Source organism: Bactrocera dorsalis, chromosome 4, assembly GCF_023373825.1.
Source record: "Bactrocera dorsalis isolate Fly_Bdor chromosome 4, ASM2337382v1, whole genome shotgun sequence".
In the NCBI taxonomy this organism is placed as follows: domain Eukaryota; kingdom Metazoa; phylum Arthropoda; class Insecta; order Diptera; family Tephritidae; genus Bactrocera; species Bactrocera dorsalis.
This window is the reverse complement of record NC_064306.1, coordinates 38138377-38160786: the sequence shown is the minus strand read 5'-3', so window position 1 is coordinate 38160786 and position 22410 is coordinate 38138377. Positions and strand designations below refer to the sequence as shown.

Genomic DNA, 22410 nt, shown 5'->3' with positions numbered 1-22410 from the left:
CTGACAAATGAATGTCTACGTATCAGTCAGAATTTACCATACTTTGTTTATTCTAGTAGTATGGTTACGAGATGTCCAGTTTTTCCACAAAAACAAGCAACCAATTTCCGACAAAGACGGTCAAAGACATGCCTCGTTTTGGACGACTTTTGACCTCTTCAACTGATGAAAATCTTAAAAAAGTTTAGGATATGGTAATTGAAAATCGTCAGACAAATGTTAAAGAGATGGCAGGAGATTTTTATGGATATTTTGAGTACAAAACGCATTGTTGCTCGCCTCGTCCCGATAAAGCTAATTTTTTTTCACAAAGAGTACCGTAAACAGGTCTCGTTGGACATGCTTGATCGAACGAATTCCGTTTCCGTTCCCACATTCATGGAGAGCAATTATAACTGCCGATTTATGAGTTTGACATGGAAAAAAGTCAACAAACATCGGAATACGAGGTTTGACAATTAAGTAATGAGACTGATTTTATTGCCGCGCTTGTGTAAACTTGTGACCTCTTTTTCCGGTATCCCTCCCCACTCCATCGCTCTAGCTTGTTTAGTTCGCCTGCTGCGTCAAGTTGAGTAGACGTGTGTTTGTAGTGCTCGTCACGAAAATGGAAAAACGAAATCAAGAGCAACGCGTCGCGATAAAATTTTGTGCCAGATTGGGCGAAACAGCTTCGGAAACGTACGCTAAAATTGTAAGAGTGTATGGTGATAGTGCTCTTAGTCGTGCCCAGGTGTTTCGATGGCACAAAGAGTTTAAGGAGGGGCGTGAAAGCGTGGAAGACGTGGCGCGGAGTGGGAGACCAGTCGAAGGTGAAAACGATGATTATTGACTTTTTTGATAGCCGTGGAATCGTTCACAAAGAATTCGTTCCACCGGGGAAAACTGTGAATCAAGTCTACTATTGCCAAGTACTCGAAAGATTGCGAAAACGAGTCAACAGGGTGCGCCCAGACATCGCTCGTAACTGGATCCTTCATCACGACAACGCGCCGTGCCACACCGCCCTCAGCGTGTCCCAGTATTTGGCCTCTAAAGGAGTCGCCGTGTTGCAGCGAGCGCCTTATTCGCCCGACATGTCACCCTGTGACTTTTTTTGTTTCCTAAAACAAAATCGATGGTCAAAGGAACCCATTTTGAGTCGATTACGGACATCCAGGCGGCCGTGACGAGGGTACTCGCAGACATCCCAGTCGAAGCGTTCCAGAAATGTTACAAAGTATGGAAAACGCGTTGGAATCGCTGTATAGCTGTCCAAGGGGACTACTTTGAAGGGGATGGCAGAGTTGTAGAATAATTTTCAAATATACGGTTTTTATGGAATCAGTCTCATCACTTAATTGTCATACCTCGTAGAGGGAAAATACTAGCTGAAACCAGAAACTCATTCAGCCCTATCACGCAATCCATCGTAGCAAAGCTACGAATACGAATGTCCGCTACGAATACGAACAATTTGCTATCATTGAATTCATGTGAATTCGAAACTTTTGTTGTCAGACTTAATTTTGAATTTTGACATGTCGAAATCAGCTGTGTAGAAGAAAAAATAAAAATTAGGATTAATAAAAGTGGAAACGTTTATATCCAAATTGATTTTACGAACAAAAAATATGTATTCGCTAACGTTTTCATTTATGTTGCTTGAGGAACGTGAGAGAAGTCGGCGTGATATAAAAATTCACCGAAAATCACTGAGGGACAGGAGTAACCCTTTCGATGTGGACGAAACAATGTACAGTTCATAAATCCATAAAAATTCATTGTTAAATTTTAGGCGGCCTTTACGTATGTCCTCGATGTTCTAGAGAGGAATGCAAGTTCTTCAAGATCGTCGTCTATATCTTTACTTCATCGATTGTCTTCAGTTTTACGGTTTTTAGCTGAAGGAGGCTATCAGCATGGAGTGGGTATCGAATTCCAATGGCTCAGTCAACATTTTGTTGCATCTTAAAATAAGTATTGGGATTGCTTCAGTCTCATTTATGCCCTCAGTGGATAAACTTCGATTTAAGTGATGTTGAAAAAAGGGAAGCGAAAAAGGATTTTTTTCAGAAATATGGATTTCCAGGCGCGATTTTATGTGTAGACGGGACACATATTAAAATCGTTGCCCCAACTAAAGATAAGTTTCTCTATTATAAACGCAAAGGATACTTTAGTATCAATGCCATGATTGTAAGTTTGGTGACAAATTCGCATTTCAAACATCTTAATCAATGTTTTGCAGTTATGTGACAATAAAATGAAAATAGGTTATGTCAATGTTCAGTTTCCTGGCAGCAATCATGACTCTCACATATGGAAATTTATTTCTCCGTTAGCACAAACCTGTCGTACAAAAATTCCGCTAAACTTAAAAATTTTCCGTTCCGAGTGAATTCAGTGATCGCAACTCTACGAATTTCGAACTTACTTTCGGAACTGTTCGAATTGCATGATAGCAGTTTCGTAACTTTCCCGAAAAAACACTCTACGATGGATTGCGTGATAGGGCTGATTGCTCATTGTTTTTTCGATATTCGTGGTTTGGTGCATCATGAATTTGTTCTGGAGCGACAGGCGGTCAATAAAAAGTTCTATTTGGCGTTATTGAGGCGTTTGCGTGAGAAAATCTCTCAAAAACGGTCGGAATTGTGGAAGACCAAATCATGGACTGAAATTGCCGCTCCGTTCGCTGAAGGAGCTGAAGGCCAAAAGTGTTTCGTAGACTGGAAAATTCATTGTCATAAGTGTATTTCATTTGGTGGGGATTACTTTGAAGGCGACAAAATAAATATTGTTGAATAATTAAATATTTTGCGTTTTATTTGCAATTTCCGGGGACTTTCTGGGTCTCCTTCATACTCTTCTAGCTGTTACAAACTTCATCACATATGGCTTACCATATTTAAATGTGTTAGTAAAAATTATCTACTGCTCATTTTTTACTAGTTCAAGGAACTTTACAATATTTATATACAATTTTCTATATTCACTATAATTTACTATTTACAGTCTTATTAAAAATTGTTTAAATTGTGCTAATACAAATAACTTAAATTAGTTAAGTACTTTGTGTCTGATTCATATTAAGAATTTGTTGTATCACTTGCTGCACACTCTTCAAGCGATTCATGGTAAAGAATTGAAAACCATAAACATCCAAATTACTATCCAACAACATCTGCACCGTGCGCACCGCATTCTCCACCGCATACGCCTTAAACGCCTTGCGATCTTCTTCCAGTTCCTTATATTTACTCAACTGCTCTTCGGGAATCACCGCCTTCACGATGTTCATTATGAACTGCAAGATCCGCATGTTATCCGGCACAATAACGCCGACAATGATCGGCACTGTGATGCCGATTTTGCGACATTTCTGCACAAAACTTATAATGGACTCGGGCGAGAAGCAAATTTGTGTGACTATGAAGTCGGCGCCGGCATCCACCTATTGCGTAGACAAACAAATAAATAAATATTGTGTTTTCATTAATGAGTAAGCTAGGCAAATACTAAATGTTTTTAATTACTATTTATATGCTTTATTCAGCTAATTTGTTTGGAATTTTTTCTTTCATCTACCGATTTTTCGTTGTCATTTGGGGGATTTTTCTCTAAACAAATGTTAATAAATGTATTATATCCGGTGTCTAAGTGCCGGTTAATGAGTTTAATCAACTTGTCGAGTTTTATTTTAAAATCGCTTGCTCATATAGCTTATTCGTTGTTCTACTTTTGCATTTAGTAGTCTCAAGTATGTTAATTACAAATTTCCTAACAATGAAATATCAAGTTGTTTAGGGGAATTACTCACATAAGCTGGCCGTACTAGCCAAGCTAAGTGTGCTATAACCTATACCTATCTAACGACCGGTAGAACATTAATTTATATTTTGCACATCGTAAAACTCGGAAAAAATGAGGAAGATTGCTAGCTATGATATTCGCTCGTCAACATCATAGTATTCCCCGGAAACTACAAATTTTCAATCGACTTCGATTAATGGACTTATCGTTTCAGTAATATTTTTATGGTACAAATAACTTAGACCATTTCGGCTGCGAAATAGGCTATCTATAGATAGGATAGACCTCTAGTGCAGCTACTTTGCACCCTCAATCATTAGCTGAGTCTCGGTGGAGTCAATCATTTACTTGCTCAACAACCAGGCAATCGTGGCATGAATGAAATATGGGCCACAATGCCGACTATTAAAACTCAAAAGGACGGACATAAGAGCTCAAGTTTCAAGAGCTTTGGTAGGAGTGCTCACAGGACACTAAGAACACCATATAATCACTAACTGTGTCAGGATCTTCTAAAAGAATGCAAAATTTTGCCACTCCACCAACATACTTATACTCGTATGTCTGATATTAAAAAAGAAACAAACCGGTATTGTAATGATGAATATCAGCTGATGTAGTCATTGATATCGACCTGCCCTTGTACATTAATTGAAAAAGAAAACTTTCATATGAAAATTGTGATAAAGACAGAAAAGTAAAAATAAGACTAGAGTCAAGTAATACGAGTAAAGTGTAGTAGTTCTAGATTGACAAATTACGCTCAAAATTATAACGGGTTTTTGAATAAGAGCGCTACAAAACTTGATTTTAAATAAATCAATAACGGTTTGGGATATCAATGAAATTCTTCATTCCTGTGAAAGTACATTCGATACCATTAGTATGGAACTCGATTTCGCTTGCAGAATTCCAGACGCTGAACCCAATTTTCAACAGATTTCAAGCATAAATCGGCCGCAATTTCACTTTTGATCTTCGTACGAAGTTCTTCAATCTTCGCTGGCTTGCTGGCATAGAGCATAGACTTGACGTAGTTCCACAGAAATTAGCCTAACGGCGTCAAATCGCACGTCCAAGGCGGCCAATTGACTGGGCCATTTCGGGAGATAACACGTTCAACAAACTTGGTTTTCAATAAATCGATTGTGACATTCACTGTGGGGGGGTGTTGTCCAAGTCCATATCATCCAATTCCGGCCAAATATATTGCGTCATCATTAAGTGATTGCGATTACCATTCACAGTAACGTGCTGGTCTTGAACATCACGGAAGATGTACGACTCAATGACGTCGCCGGCCCATAAACCGCACCAAACCGTCCTTTTTTCGGGATGCCATGGTGACTCATTGTATACGTATGGATTGCTGCCTGACCAATAACTCTTAACTTACTCATTGACGAAGCCATTCAGCCAGAAATTTGCTTCATCGCTGAAGATGATTTTTCGATGAAAATCCGTGTCATTTTTAAGTTGTTGCTAACCCAATTCACGAATATATGACGATTCTGGTGGTCAAACGGCTTCAGTTTTTGCATCAATGTGATCTTGTAAGGACGTAGGCTAAGCAAAATTCGCCACAACGACGTCACAGAGATGCCCAAAGCTTAAGAACGACTTGTGAGAGATTGGTTTGGGATGATTGATGAGCTAGTGGCTGCAATATTCTCGACACTACGCACTTTCGACTCGCTGACACGGGAACATTCATAGACTATTGCTGTGCCTATGGATTCACATTTTTCCACTAGACGCTCAATTGTTGACCTGAAAGTTGGATTATGACGACCTTAAATTGGATAATGCGGTCTTGGAGTTAAGGCCGCTGACTCCGAATTTCGTTTTAATAATTTCGACTCGTTGTTGGGTTGTATATCTTTCCGTAATGAAAGGGCAAACCTTACTGGAGAGAAATTTCAAAAGAGCGGTCTACTTTTGTAGCGTCCCTATTGAAAAACCCGTTATAATCTTAAAATTAAATCGATTTGTTCTTAAAAGTTGCAAAATTTACGCAATAAGTAAAAAATCCAACGAGTTTTATAATTTGTTAGTATTAAGCCACACATAAGCCATGCGTCATTTAATCTTTCTTTCGAATCTCTATTGAAGAATTTAACATTGAAACAGATTTATTGACTTAAAGAGTGATAATCACAACAATAACAAATAATTTAAATATAAAAATATTGTTTTCATGTTGTTGTTGCAAAAACACTGTGAACCCCAACAGATGGAATCACTGTTTATTTACTTATTGTCATAGGGAATGATCAATGAATGGCAAGAACACAAGTTCGCAATGTCAAAAATTACTTTTATGGGCATGATTTTTGTATTCGACATATGAACGAATACAAGATAGACTAAAAATAGTAAGACGTAAAAGTGCGTCAATTTCCGTCCGCTCTTGTTTTCTAAAACTTTGATATGCAAATACCATAGAGGGTGTTAAAAGCTGTTGAGTTTATATTGAGATTACTTGTATTCAATAATTAAAGCAATTCGTTTTCATGACTTAAAATTTAGTAATCAATTGTTAGTATAAAAAACTCTGGATTAACGATTGAGAATAGTCATGAATATGCAAAATATTATTTAATTTTTTTGATTACTTTAATTAATTGTAAGAATAATAATTAAATAAAAGTACACAATGTATATAAAGCTACTGAAAAATAGCGCAATAAATGTCAAGTGCAATGGCTTTTAATAATTATTATTTTACGCTTCTGATATCAACCGTACCTAGTTAATGTTAGAGTTGAATAGTATGTTAACAACATTCCTGTTAAATTTTGTGATTGAATATTTTACTCAGAGAATGTTTAACATCTTTCACATTTGCTTTTTAGTATCTATTTTAATTTTTAATAATCTTTTTTTAATAATTTTAAAAATATTTTTCACCTACTAACTGATATTTATTTTGAGGAGTCATGGTTGAAGAATCGATTTTTGATAACTATTTTTCTGGTTGCCTAAAAGGAAATAATATTTTACATTTTAATCATTTTTTTCATTTGAATTCTCCATGTTCAATATACAAAACAAAAAGAACAGCAATCTTTTCTCAGAATTTTTTTTATATACATATTTAATGAATGAGTCCAAATCTCTTCTTCGAATTAAATGTCATGTTTCTGAAAGCAATCTTAATCATACATCAATTGTGTTTCTAATCTATAAACTTTGTTACTATATTTTCAAATAATTATTTAAATTTCGCGCGAAAACCTATGCGACGTAATATTTACACATATTCATATAAGTATATATATGTACATAGGAATGTTGCTATGACTGTCACTGACATTTCTGTAATCATTAGTCTTTAGTATACTCTTGCCTTTCTGAAGTACATAAAGTGCATCCGGCGATTTTTACAATAAGTGAAATTATTCAGCAAAGAAATTCCATTCCAAATTATGTGTACGGAATCAAATTTTTGGTGCCGTTCAGAGTGTTAGAAAAGATCTTCTGTGATAATTATTTGTTTAGAGCAAGTGTTTTTGATTGGCGCAAATTATTCAAAGAGGATTAAAAACACATTGACGACGAACACGTCAATAAAATGAAGGAATTGATTATTTAGGATCCACGATTAAGAGTCAGAGATCTTACTGGCATCGTTGGAATATCGGAAGGATAAGTGAGAACCATTTTAAAGGTTCATTTGGGCCTAAGAAAAATGAAAGTACGGTTGCTTCGAAAAACATCTCTCTATTTTTTCGAAAAACGTGTTAAGGTCTGTGAAACAATGCTTTACGACTACCAGGATGTCATGAAACATATTATTACTGGCGAAGAATCTTGGATCTATACTAACGACCCGGAAACATATGATCAATCGGCCGAATATTTTTGTCATAACAATAGGTGAGGGAGTTATGTTGGCAGTTTTCTTCGATTATCGAAGTGTGGTGCAATCTGTATTTCTTCCGATAAGCCAAACTGACCGCAAAGTAAGCCGTTTGAATATTATGCGTCATTTACGCGAAGCTATATGTAAAAAGGTATCAGAATTATGGGCCGAAACCTCTTGGTTTTTGCATCAGGATAATGCAGCGTCGCATACTGCATTGATCCTTCATGAGTTTTTCGCAAAATTTTCAACCAATATCGTGCCGCAACTACCGTATTCTGTCACCTGATTTAACTCCGTGTGACTGCTGGCTATTCAGCAGACTCAAACAACCGCTTCAAGGGAACTGCTTTGAGTTAATTGAAAACATTATAGGTGAATCGCTACACGCTTAGAAAGCTGTTCCGATAATTGACTTTAACAACTGTTTCGAGAATTGAGAAAAAAAGTTGGCACAAGTGTATTAAGGCCATGGGAGGACGTCATAGATTTTGAAGAAAAAATTAAAAAATTACAATTACTTTTAGCAAAAAAAAAACAACCATATCTTGACAGACATCGTGAAGTTTCAAGTAAAACCGTTATTATTTTATTAATAACTATTTAACTTTTACTTAACTAACTTTTTTCTATATTAACGAAAAGCCTTCGAATTTATTTTATCTCATATTAACTACACTATATGTTTTTTAGTTTGTATGAAACATATATTTATATTAATTAAGAGAATTAGTAGATTTGAACAATTCGTGTTAGATTATAAACTAATTTATTCCAACTAAAAATAATTAGATCCAATGCAAACCAATAATGTCATGGCAAAAATCATATAATTTTTAATTAATTAAAGTTAAAAAACCAAAAAAGCGTTAACTTCTGCTGCGTCGAAGCTATAATACCCTACTTAGATGCATTCTTTGTAGCATAAAAAGGTATAAGTGAACTTTATCTAGATTTTAAGCGGTCAGTTTATATGATAGTTATTTTCTATAGTTGTCCGATACCGGCCGTTTCTGGCAAATGAGTCGATTCTTGGTGAGAAAAAGGGCTTGTGCCAAATTTCTGGGCGCCATCTCAGAAACTGAGGGACTATTTAGCATTTATACAGACGTACAGACCGACGCACATAACTAAATCGACTCAGATAATCACGCTGATCATTTATATATATATTGAATAAGCTCTTTGACTTTTCCTATTTAGTGTTAAAAATATCGTGGCAAAATTAATATACACTGTTCAGGGTATAAGAAATTTGAGTACAGTTAGGTAATGACACCAATATACGAGCAAAAATATATGTAGTTCGAAGCAAAACATATTCATATACCGATATGTTTTGGTTAATTAACCGTATCGACGTTCTGTTTTATTTCTAATAATTTCATTAAAGCAAAAATAACGGAAATAATGGAATTAGAGTGGAGAAGTGAAATCGCATTAGATCTAGAAATTTATTTTAATAACTGTAATTTCTGTGAAAATTAAATAGGTTTCAACGAAACTGTAGATTATATCTGCGATCCATGGAAATATATGTATATACATACATATATACATATACAAATGTATTAGGGTGCTTCAAAAAAAAGGCACTGTAGCTCAACTCTAAGGGATCGCTAATTTTTTTTAGGTTCCCATACATTTTACATAGGAATTTTCGTTTTTTTCAAACTAAAATTTCTCCAACTAATTTTCATTTCTCAAGAATAACCATCACATATTCAGAAAGTTAATTTTTCAAACTTAAAAAATTCGTTATGTTTACAAAAACTGTATGGTTTTAGTGTGTGACTTAATTATGTGTAATTTTCTTGAAAATTTTTATTTTATCGAAAAATATGTTTTTTTTAAATTATTTTTTTTGAATTTTACACTTTTTGTCTTGTGGACAGGAGTTGTGTTCAGTTTCGTAAATTACATTTTTGAAAAATTTTACGAAAATAAAATTTTTATTTTTTCAAAAATTACGTTTTTTAGAAAACTAATTTTTGTATTTTACATTTTTCGAAAATTTAATTTTTCTTAAATCGTCTTATGGACAAGAGATTCGGAAATTGCATTTTTCGAAAATTTCAGTTTTCGTAACTACATTTTACGAAAATTAAATGCTTTGAAAAGAAATATTTTTCGAAAAAACATTTCGAAAACTACAAATTTCACCTTTCGAAAACTGTATTTTTCTAAAATTGTCTCTTCGTTCAGTTTCGAAATTTACTTTTTTAACTACATCTTCAGTTTTCATAACTACATTTTATAATACGAAAAACTTTTTTGAAAATTTTTATTTTTTCGAAAATAATGTATTTTTAAAAACTAATTTTTTTTTAATTTTACATTTTTCGTCTAGTGGACAGGAGTTGTGATTAGTTTCGTAAATTACATTTTACGAAAATAAAATTTTTTGAAAATTTATATTTTTATATTTTATTTTTTCGAAGTTTCGGAAATTGCATTTTTCGAAAATTTCAGTTTTCATAACTACATTTTACGAAAATTAAATTCTTTGAAAATAAATATTTTTCGAAAAAACATTTCGAAAACTACGTTTTCACAAATTTCACCTTTCGAAAATTGCATTTTTTTAAAATTGTCTCTTCGTTCAGTTTCGGAATTTCCTTTTTTTAAAAACTACATCTTTCAGTTTTCATAACTACAACTAACGACAAATAAATTCTTAAAAAAAAAAATTTTTTCGATAATTATATTTTTAGAAATTTAGTTTTTCGAATATTTACATATATTTTTCGAAAATTACGTTTTTCAAAACTTTAATTTTAGAATATTATGATTTTCTAAAATTATATTTATTTGTATTAAAATTATATTTCTTCGCAACAGCATTTTTAATTTTTTTTCGAAAATTACGTTTTTCAAATACATATTTAATTTTTTAATTATATTTTTCTAAAATTTTAAATTTTTTTAAAAAGCATTGTTCGAACATTGTATTTTTCGAAAATTACATTTCCCGAAAATTACGGTTTCCAAAAATTTAATTGGTCGAAAATTTCGTTTTTCGAATATTAAATTTCAAAATAAATATTTTCTAAAGTATATTTTTAATTAAATCAACCAAACGGTGGTGCCCTATCACCTATTCACCACAGTCTTAAAAGTATTAATAAATAAAACCCACCTTCTCTTTGAGGTACTGCATATCTTCATCCAATGACTTAGATTCCGGATGTCCGTCAGGATATCCAGCAACACCTATGGATATTGTGTCTGCAAATGGCAAAAAAAGAGAACTTAGAAAGTGAACTCAAAAGCTTTCAGCTAGCAATGCACGTGTGACAAAGTAAACAAACAGAAATCAAGATAACTCCACGCGCTCAGCTATCAAGAGAGATTGCTGCGAATGCATTCTGCTATCAGCTCGTGTAATCAACTATTAAGTATTATACAAACACATGCAATGCGCTGGCAAATTGCATTGATGTAATAAAATGCACGCTGTTGAATATGAAAACAACAAAATCGAAGACTAATTTGGACTTTTTGGAATTGCAACAATAAATTACTTGAATGTGTAAGCAGCAATGTTTTACAATCATGACAAACAACTATCATAGACACGGTATATCAGTATAAGCTCGCTCAAGTGTCACTTACCGCCGCGTTTACTGCGTATATACTCGACCATGTCTTTTGCATGCTGAAATTGTTGTTGCGGCACCACATCATCGCCGCGCAGCGCCAGAACGTTCGTGAAGTTCAGTGTTAAAAAGTCGTCGAGGCGCCGGGAGTCAGCGCGATAGCAAGTGAAATGTGGCATCACCACCACATGTGGTTGTAGCTGGCGGCCCAAGCTGATGGCTTCGATCGCGTTGACATCCTCAACGTTCGCATAGTCCCGACCCAACCATACGAGCGATGTGAAGAGCGGCAGCAGTACGTCGAAACCATTGTAGTCCAGCAGTGATGGTTGCTTGCCATAAGAACGCGCCGTCAGCTCGATGCCGTAGAAGAACTCTTTGGCGGCGACTTTTTGCTTAAAAAGCTCAGCTAACTTACGCTGTTCGGGCGCCTGTTGTTTGCTGGAGAAGCGCACATAGACCGGATGAAATTCCGGTGCTGTTGGAAGCGGCACATGTCCACCGCAAATGCTCGTAGTTGCATTGCAACAATTCGTCGCCGGCACATAGTCGGGATTATGCATCGTTTTCTGTATTCTTATATCACTTCTTCGCAAATTTTGATTTAAAATTGAAATTTTCTTTTGATTTTGCGTTAGCGGCACTTTTGTTGTGCGTCCGTAGCCGCAGGCGATAGCGATCTGATTGACGAATAGTTTTTCGAATGACTGAATGCGTTCGCTGCGATATAGTGATATTGCGGATGACTTGAGCGTCGCGTAAAAAGCTTTAGTGCGCTCACAATTCGGCGGTGTTTTGAGCGCCATTAGGGCGGTCGTGTTGAAAAGCTGCTCTTTGCGCAGTACACAAACACAGCTTCAGCCTCTCTGGCATGCGCAGATGTGCGCTCTTGATTAGAAAGAAAATCAGTAATTTGATTGACCCAACTTTAACATACAGTCTTGGTAGTAATAATAGAAACGTGTTATTTGAACTTTTTGGAAAATCTTCGGCTTTGGCTTGCTTTCGAATATATAGTAGTATTATTTCAACTAATATTATTAGTGGGTTTGTCTACCTTTACGTTAAAATTTCGAGCCTATTTTTGACTATGGATTGCACACACACAATACCATACACACGATACCATTTTGTTTTCGTTGCTTGCTTAAATTCAGCACTCCCGCTACGATGTAGTCTACCTCTCGGCAATATTTTCAGTATCAGAACCTGGAGAGCAAAAAGTTTTCTTTTGTTTAATGTTTATATTCCCAGTTATGTCTGCACACAAGCTTTTTTGAATATTGAAAATTTGACGGCAATTTTTCGAATATTACATGTCTTTGATCATATTTTCCATGCTAAAAAAAATGTCAAAAATCAAAAAATAAAAAATTCACAATAAAATCTTCTTCTTTGTTGATGATGAAGATTCCAAGGGTAGCCACGTACTCCTCCTCTCAGGAGTAGAGGTTTTCCTCTTTCTTTGCTTCCCCCGCCGGGTACTGTGTCGAGTACTCTTAGAGCTGGAGTGTTTTCATCCATTCAAATGACATAACCTAGTCAGCGGAGCAGCTGTCTCTGATGATTGTTTCAAGTTAGACGAAATTATCTACGACTTCGAAGTTATGACTACCAAGAGTGAGTGTGAGTGATGACAGGAACGAGGACTAGATACAAATGTTAGGTGTATTTCATTCGTTTTTCATAACAAAAGTAAATTTTTTTTATAAAATCTTCTTTTTCACATTTTTATATCTATAAAAAAAATGCTGCTATATCAGAGCTTTCGGTTATATGAGTGTCCGGTAACTCATTCCCATGCAAAAGTAGCTGCTTGACCTCATATTCTATATGAATGAAGTGAGAGTGAAAGGTTCCGATGAAACCAATAGACCGTGAATTAAGTCTTCCATGGTGTGCACTCTCAAATTATTTAGAGTGTGGTTCAGCCTATAATTGCGTAAATCTTTGGTTCTTGCTTCGAGCACCTCTTCCGGCTTCATCCCTATTGGTAATGAAATAATTTCAATAATATTAAAAATCTGTGAATCGATTGAGACAAGTAAAACCAGGGGTATTCTAGGTAATAGGGCTATATAAGTTAGCACCCCATACATTCAAAAAGTATCATATGATGCATTAATATCATATGATACAGAGTAATATAATATGACACCACTAAATCGCTGAGAGTGCGACACGTGTAGTAGCAACCTGTGGGAAGCGCAGCGTCAGCAAACTCCGTACCCGCAAGACCGCAAGACTTTTTTGACAACCAATATCATGATTCTGAGATAAAACTAAAAAAAGTTCTAAGGAAAACGCGTTTAAAGATAGATGATGAATAATCGACGCGAGATGGCTTTTGGTTCGATATCTTATAAACTGACATTCGTACGATCAAATCATTCATAGGACATGTTTTTAGTTGTGTTTACATTAGAAAAAATTTCAAATATTGTATATTGATATTTTTAAACCACGAAGGTAGACCCCCTCCTATAGATAATGATCACTTAGTGATTCAGTACTTAATGAAGCTCAAGACTTGACAAGCCTACGCTGTAAGCATCTAGGGTCCCCACGGTGAGATACACTGTAGAAGGTATCAATAGTCAGGCCACAGAGTCTATTGAACGGAAGCGTAGGCATCCTAAATGATACCTACTCTTTGGTTTACCAGATTAACCTAACCTAACCTAATGAATTCGAGATGAGTCGATTTAGCTGTGTCCGTCTTTCTGTCCGTCCTTCCTACCATCCTAGTCCCTCAATTTTCTAACCAAGAAGCTGCTAATTTGCTATCTTACAAACTGAAAGATCTAAGTTCTTGTCAGGAATATTTTGTATTTTTGATGGTTACACAGCTGAGAAGCAACTGAAGTTAACGGTTTTTCTTGTTATTAGGTAAGAAATTATCGATGCATTAATGGAAATTATAGTGTGACAGCGCCAAAGGTTTTTCCTTAAGATAAGCACGTATTGAGTGACTTTAGACATGAAACAGTCACTCAAAAATGCATTAACGAATCTTCTGAAAGACAACCACTACTTCGACTACTAAGGCCCGAAGTTTAACTACATCGTTCCGTTTAGACTAAAAAGTTAATTATCATCATACTATTAACACTCATCAGTTTCTATGATAATCAAACTAATGTGGCTTTTAAACAAATTTGCGTAAAGACTTAACCAACCCTCATATTTGTAGTTGCTTTAGATTTAATGCGTGATCTAAGCGAGTATGCTTTGCCTTTGGCTTACATATTTATGGAGCTCAATTATGCATATGTAGATACATATATTTTCATTAAGAACTTTCATATGCAAACATACGTCAAATTCATGTAAGGTATTACGAATTTTTGCTTTGGAGAATCACTTGTTTTACTCGCTCTCTTTATCTCTTAAAAGCTCTGCTGTCAATATCTATTCAATAAAATGGTATTTACTCACGTGTTGTCTGTTGCCGCTGCCGACATACATTTGCTATGTAGATACTTGTATATACATACTTACATATATGTAAATTCTGGTGATTCCTCCAGAAAAGAGTATGTTTATAGATAGTCATATGCATTGTCTTGTTTCTCTTTCATTTTCTTGGATGATAAGACAAGTTACTGATAGGTCGTGTAAGCTTTGTTAACTCAAAAGATGCAAGTCATTGTCTTTGAGAGCATACACGTACTAAAACTTAACAAGTTACTAGAAAAAATATAGATTGAAAATGAATCACAGAATGTTATAGTTTGATTTCTCATTAATGATTTTTAAATTAAGATTTGCGGTAAACGTGGGGTTTTCATATGACGCCAAAGCACTATGTTTAAACAGAAATAGTTGAGTTCCATCATTATCTCAAACTCTTCGATGGAAATTGAAGATAACTGCTTTCAGTAAAAACTGTCGGTAGTTTTTAGCATTTACCGATTTGCTGTAACTGTGCTATGGAACAACAACTTATATAGCCAATTCGTGTTGAAATTTTCTAAAGATTTTTTTCTAATGTCTGTCTATCTTAAAGCACTCTTCCACATTTAAGGTCTTTTAAGATTGACAGACATTAAACGAAGACAAAGGTTTGCTAAGGTTAATGGATAAGTCATGCACAGACCAGTGAGGTTCTTTGCGATACCAGATGGAGTTCAGTCCAAGAGGAGTAGTCATCCTTTAAGATGCCTGCTTTTGACGTGAATTTTAACAGACTCTGCGACCTCGTTATCAATAACTCCTCCGGATTATCATATAGTAGGGACCCCAGATGCTTACAGCGTAGTCTTGCCAATATGGGACAAGTGCACAAGAGATGCTCCATTGTTTCCCTGGTGCCTTGCTCTAGACATTTCCTGCAGTCTTCTCGATCTGTCAGCCCCATTCTGCGGGCGTGTGTCGCCACCAGACAGTGACCAGTTAGTATTCCCATCATGTTCCTACAGTCTCTTCTATCGAGTGCCAATAGGAATTTTGTGTACTTCCGATCTACCGTTTTGAACATGACTTTTGCAGTTTTGCACAGTGGTATCACTTTATATGAGATTTAGCCGTACATTATTGGCAATCTCGTCCACTATTTCATTGCCCTCAAAGCCTCTAGGGCCTGGCACCCAGTAGAAGTGAAATTGTTTGCTTCTGCCAACTCTAACTACTGCTGCCTTGCTTTTCAAGACACTTCTGACCGATATGCGATACGAAACTACTGCCTTGATTGCTATTTGGCTGACAACGTAGTTGTTGGCTCTGGATTTGGCTGCAGGTGCATTAGTGGTCAACTCCGCGGCTTTCGCAATAGCATAGACTTCAGCTTGAAATATATTGCAGTAGTCCGACAACTTAAAAGGTTGCCTTGTGCCTAATTCTGGACGGTGTCTTTACCGGAACAACTCCATCGTCTATTTTCGAGCTATGAGTATAAATATTTAGAGTGTTGCATGTAGCTAACATAAAGGGTGATTTTTTAAGAGCTTGATAACTTTTTTTTTAAAAAAACGCATAAAATTTGCAAAATCTCATCGGTTCTTTATTTGAAACGTTAGATTGGTTCATGACATTTACTTTTTGAAGATAATTTCATTTAAATGTTGACCGCGGCTGCGTCTTAGGTGGTCCATTCGGAAAGTCCAATTTTGGGCAACTTTTTCGAGCATTTCGGCCGGAATAGCCCGAATTTCTTCGGAAATGTTGTCTTCCAAAGCTGGAATAGTTGCTGGCTTATTTCTGTAGACTTTAGACTTGACGTAGCCCCACAAAAAATAGTCTAAAGGCGTTAAATCGCATGATCTTGGTGGCCAACTTACGGGTCCATTTCTTGAGATGAATTGTTGTCCGAAGTTTTCCCTCAAAATGGCCATAGAATCGCGAGCTGTGTGGCATGTAGCGCCATCTTGTTGAAACCACATGTCAACCAAGTTCAGTTCTTCCATTTTTGGCAACAAAAAGTTTGTTAGCATCGAACGATAGCGATCGCCATTCACCGTAACGTTGCGTCCAACAGCATCTTTGAAAAAATACGGTCCAATGATTCCACCAGCGTACAAACCACACCAAACAGTGCATTTTTCGGGATGCATGGGCAGTTCTTGAACGGCTTCTGGTTGCTCTTCACCCCAAATGCGGCAATTTTGCTTATTTACGTAGCCATTCAACCAGAAATGAGCCTCATCGCTGAACAAAATTTGTCGATAAAAAAGAAAAGAACCGAACACTGATTTTGGTAATAAAATTCAATGATTTGCAAGCGTTGCTCGTTAGTAAGTCTATTCATGATGAAATGTCAAAGCATACTGAGCATCCTTCTCTTTGACACCATGTCTGAAATCCCACGTGATCTGTCAAATACTAATGCATGAAAATCCTAACCTCAAAAAAATCACCCGTTACATACCTTTACGCCAACCATTTTTTTGATGTTTACTCTGAACCTTCTTTCCCAATTGAAAAGTGTTCATGTAGTCGGTGTGAGTTATGCTTGAAGGTTCTTTATGTAAATTCTCCTGCACCCAGTAGTCGTACCGATTTGGCTGCGCAGATTTCAGTGAAGAGGTCTATAGGAGGCCAGTTCAATAGCCGCTGTTGGTGTTGTTCTTAAAGCTCCCGTTATGCACAGCGCACCGAGCCACTGAACCCTTTCCATTGAAACATTGAATTTATTGAACAAAGAAGTTCGATAATGTACCATCTATATTATGGTTATTCGTGATAATTTCGCCACATTTTCAACAAATATCATGCCGTAACCACCGCATTCACCTGATTTACCTTCGTCTAACTTCTGGCTATTCAGCAAAGAGGGGCTTACTTTTAAGGGGATGAAATATAGAAAATTCACCTTTCAATACAGTATCACAGATCACAGTAGTATAATAAAACTAAAGTTGTTTTCTAATAACGAGATTTCTTTTCTCAACTCATCTCTTCCTTTCCACTCAATCTTTTCTTTATTTTTGCAAACTTTCAAGTGGTTTTCTGACGACAACATCTTGAATACTTCGATTGATTATCAAGTTGTTAGCAACCTACGTTACGACTGTCACTTAAAATCCAGTTTGACAAGCAGTTTCTGTGATCAACTTATAAGCAAGTTCTTGAATTTTGAACTATTGTGTAATAGTTGATTCACATAGAACTTTTGCTTTCGCTAAACCTATCAGACATTTGCTTTGACAAAAAAGTTCGATGTACATATGTATGTTTTTGTAGGATACGTACGAATCGGAGCAAGGTGAGGCGAAATGTTGTGCAACTCTCATCTTTTTACGCTTTACCAAGCATCAGTTGCCATTTTTATTAACGAGCAGCAACGGAGAAAAGCAAAACCTTCATTCTGACAAAGCCACCGCTTTCATTGCTTCGTTGTTAGGGTATAGATTGTCAAGCAAAACGACGAAAGTTGTATGTGAATGGGCCATAGCTCGCTTAAACTATTTTTCTTACTACCCAAAACAAAATCTAATACCCTACCTAAATCTACCTAATATTTTATTTCATTCTATCTGGTTTATTTAACAAAAGAATTACTGGAATTTTTAATAAAATTTTAAATTTAGTTTTTCAAATTAAGTTTAATTTTAATTTAATTTTTCAATTAAGTCTGGATATTTTAAAATGAGCTTAACGTCTGGAAATCGTTTTTGTATCCAGGTATCCTCAGTTCTTTATAAAAGTATTTAATAATCTGCCAATTATTTTTTTATTAAAAACAATCATTTTTCAAATTATTTAGTATTATTTTGATGATTGTTATACTAGAATATTCGCTTTTTCTGCACTGCAAGTACAGTTGCATTCCCAATATGCTCGGCTGCACTGCATTACCAACCGAAATGCAATAAACTGCAACAGTTTGAGTGCTTACGTACGAATGGTAAACGGCATACTTATTTAGAGGCTACGGATAGAGAATGTAGATGATACCTATATATTTTCGAGTCCCTCGATGCTAAATGTTGATGAAACCCGGTAATAATTTTTTGTGGCTATGAATCTAAGGTTTGGATAATTCTATTAAAAGCGATTACTCCGGCATAATGATTAATATTTCCATTTCCGATTCGAACTATTTCTCTGCAGCCTGTACCATTACCTTGGATAATAATTCATGTCAAATTTCGTGACGATATCTCGTCAAATAGAGAAGTTTTCTATAGAAGAACATGATTTTAAGCCTTCAGTTTGTATGGCAGCTATATGCTATAGAGCTCCGATCGAAACGATTTCTCTGGAGAATGTACCGTTACCTTAGACAATAATTCATGTTAAATTTCGTGAAGATATCTCGTCAAATAGAAAAGTTTTCTATAGAAGAACATGATTTTAATTTTTAGTTTGTATGGCAGCTATATGCTATAGAGGTCCGATCTGAACCATTTCTTCGTAGATTTTATTGTTGCTTTGGAAAATAATCTGTACAAAGTTTCTTGAAAATATCTCGTCAAATAAAAAAGTTTTCCATACAAGGACATGATTTTGATCGCTCAGTTTGTATGGCAGCTATGTATGTGCAAATAGTGGTCCTGTACTTGATTTGTATACAAATTTTAAATTATAAACAAAAAATATTTAATAACTTGTCAATAATAATTTTAATTTGTATTTTTTTCATTCTAACCGCAAACAATTGAAAACACATCGCTAAAATTATTTTTTGTTTTTATTTATTGCGTTAGCATAACTTTTCTCTTAAAAATCGCTTAATTTGGTTAAACTTACTTACAATTAGACATATTATTTATTGATTTCATTTAATTATATTTTTAATTTGTTGTTATATTTTGGCAAATGACATCTCTGTGCTAAGTAAATCTCACTGTTTCCCTATGTAAAAGACTATACATAAAGTTACTACACGGTGGCCAAGAGCAAGCAAGTGAGCATCTCTTACTTCGTTGCTTTAGAAATATTCTTTGAAATATACAATTTCGTTTAATAAGCGCTCACTATTGATTACTTTTTCGTTACTATTACTGCTTTGCTAAACACAGCAAGTGTAGGTAGAATGCTGGTTTATTACGGTAAATACATAACGTCAACTAAAATGCAAAATAACGGGACATTCATAAGTTGGCAGGCGTAGAAAAAACGATGTAATCGAAACCACTCATATTGAAACAAAATTTGAGTTTTGGTTAAGAAACAGTTATATATGGGTTATAAGATGGTTATAAAACGGTTATATAGTGGTTATAAAACGGTTATATATTGGTTATATCTGACCAAAAAGCTGAAAATTTAAAGCTACATTTATGTTATGAATCGTAAACAATAAAAAAACTCAATTTCGATTTTGGACGTTGCGTTGTTTTGCATTTTAGGTGACGCTATGTATGTTTGTATGTAGGCAAATTAGTCGTTCAACACTGCTGCTACACAATTATTGAAAAATATATATGTATATATGTACGTTTGTGTAATTGTAACAAGTGCGTTGTGCACACGCTCAGTTTAGTGTTACTACACTTACACATATTTATTTATATTTATAGATATATACTATATCAATATTTAACATAATGTTTATGATTATTTAATGGAAGATTCAATTTTCTTTAAATACAATACATGCAAACGCTTTATAAATCAAACACGCCTCACTAAGAACCGTTACAACTGTTCTACTGTTCGTTTAACAGACGTGCCGCTACATAATTTGTTGTTTTTGTACACATACATGCATGCGTATAGGGATTTTATACATTTTCTATAATAGCTGCCGCATTGTATTCAGCACTAAATCACTCATTCATTAAATATAATCAGTTTGCCGGTGAATTGTTAACAATTAAAAAGAGGAAAAAATCTCAAAATGAATTTTGTAAAATTTTTAATATTATTTTTAATCAAAATGAAATTTATAAAATTATTAAAATTATGTTAAGCATCCAAAATGTAATTATAAACTATAATTTGCGAAGCGCGAATTTCGAAAATCTAATCTAACGCACAAATTGGTAACAATTGGTATACATATACATACATACATATGTTTAGCAACTTAAATGTGTATAGACATTACTTAAACTAAACTTAGCGCTTGCAGCGCAGTCACGCGCTGCTAAAGCGTGTTTCGTTATGAATTTCCGTTAAACTTTATGCAACGCTGTCTGCTTGCAACCTACAAATAGTTAAGGCTACGCTCACAAAAACTTTATTTTTAATATACAAACAGTTATATTAACTTTTTTATATAAACTTATTGCAAAAAAAAAATTATATTAACCTATGCGCTTTTATATAATGTATGTTGAATTTTCCTTTTTTTTTTTGTTTTGTTATTTTCTATTTTCTCATAGTATTTTTTTTACATTTTGTTAGCATAAAGATTCTTTACATACATACATATATAAAATTGTATTATTTAATTAGCTATATACTATCGCAGTCCATATTTGACGTCTGTCATTTCTTTTTGATGCGCTGCACGATCCACTCGAGCCCCTGATAAAGCCTGGTAACAAGAAAAAGACGATTATTTATTTTTTATGGATATACATGAATACAGAAATCTTTATATGTATGTATATTAAATATTCAACAAATAGATATGAATATATTAAGTAGCAAAATACATTAACAGCTAATGATTTTTGAAGTGTTGACGAAGTAGTAAAGTCGGCTTACTGCAGAAATACTGCACTTCAAGCCACCACTGATAATTGCCATAAGCGCTACCAAAGGTTTCAAATAAAGTTTCTATGCGTTTCGTCAGGCCGAATTGACAAATCTAACCGAAACTTTTGTGTATGTGAGACCCATAATAATAATTAATTTATCTTATAAAAATTTGAGGAAAAACTTATTAAGGGGTCGTTCATCCTTTTCTTACGGAAAGGCCTTATGAGTTTAACGGTGTACGTGTTGGTTTCTGCGGTAACTCTTTCAATGTATTGGAGTTTTGGTTGGCTATCTTTATCGATTGTCCAATGAGCATTTCATGACATTTCATCGATTAGAAGTTATTCCGTTTTAAGTGTCAGTATGTATGTATGTGTTATCGGTGCGAAAATGAGCTTCGAACAAAGAGCCAACATTAAGTTTTGTTTTAAAATTGGTAAAACTTTTACCGAAACATTTCAATTAACGAAACAAGTTTATGGCAATGATTGCTTATCCCGTAGCAGAGTGGTTTGAACGTTTTCAAAGTAGTCGTGGGGACATAAATGACGATCAACATGTAGGCCAATCAAAATCCGTGACCTCCGGAAAATCCATCGAAACTGTGCGTGAGTTCATCAAAAATCAGCCGAAATTATTATTGAAATTCATGGAAATGGAATTGAACATCTCCCAAACATCGATTTATCGCATTTTGACCGAACATTTTGACTTACGAAAGATGGGGGCACGGTTTGTTACGCACAATTTGACTGACGACCAAAAATTGCTCAGAATTCTACATTCAAAGGACGATTATTCGACCAAAAAATCACATTTTAACCATTATTCAGTATTCACCTGATATGGCACCATGCGACTTTTTCCTTTTCGGAAAAATGCATTTGTCCATGAAGGGAAGGCGTTATGCAGACGTAGAGACCATTCTAAAGGGTTGCACTGGCATACTGGCGGCCATACCGGCCAACGAGCTACTCGTTCGACATGCTTTTGGACCGTGCAAAAAGCTGTATTGAAGCAGAACTAGACTATTTTGAATAAAATAGATTGATTTCGCCG

The 22410-nt window shown here is 34.9% G+C and overlaps 2 protein-coding genes across 5 annotated transcripts in view; both read right to left on the bottom strand.

Moving 5' to 3' along the window:
• Positions 1 to 2953: 2953 nt before the first annotated feature.
• Positions 2954 to 12080, bottom strand: LOC105222633 (methylenetetrahydrofolate reductase). Its single transcript, XM_049454891.1, has 3 exons — positions 11276 to 12080; positions 10800 to 10888; positions 2954 to 3436 (listed from the first exon to the last, which is right to left on the bottom strand). Exons 1-3 carry the CDS (start codon positions 12063 to 12065, stop codon positions 3047 to 3049), a joined length of 1269 nt encoding a protein of 422 aa, XP_049310848.1. The 5' UTR covers positions 12066 to 12080; the 3' UTR covers positions 2954 to 3046.
• A 7292-nt stretch (positions 12081 to 19372) lies between these two features.
• Positions 19373 to 22410, bottom strand: part of LOC105222638 (ADP-ribosylation factor-like protein 5B) — a 38001-nt gene continuing 34963 nt past the window's right edge. For all 4 annotated transcript variants that reach the window (XM_029548823.2, XM_011200030.4, XM_011200028.4 and 1 more), the window contains exon 6: positions 19373 to 21184. In XM_029548823.2, the coding sequence (XP_029404683.1) occupies positions 21136 to 21184 (49 nt within the window). In that variant the 3' untranslated portion in view covers positions 19373 to 21135. The remainder of the gene's footprint in view (positions 21185 to 22410) is intronic.

Excerpts from the sequence above, each read along its gene's own strand:
- LOC105222633 (XM_049454891.1), bottom strand. The coding sequence starts at position 12,065 with ATGGCGCTCAAAACACCGCCGAATTGTGAGCGCACTAAAGCTTTTTAC. Across the intron at positions 10,889-11,275 it reads TATACGCAGTAAACGCGGCG|ACACAATATCCATAGGTGTT; the intron begins GTAAGTGACACT and ends TGCCATTTGCAG. Across the intron at positions 3,437-10,799 it reads TGCAGTACCTCAAAGAGAAG|GTGGATGCCGGCGCCGACTT; the intron begins GTGGGTTTTATT and ends TCTACGCAATAG.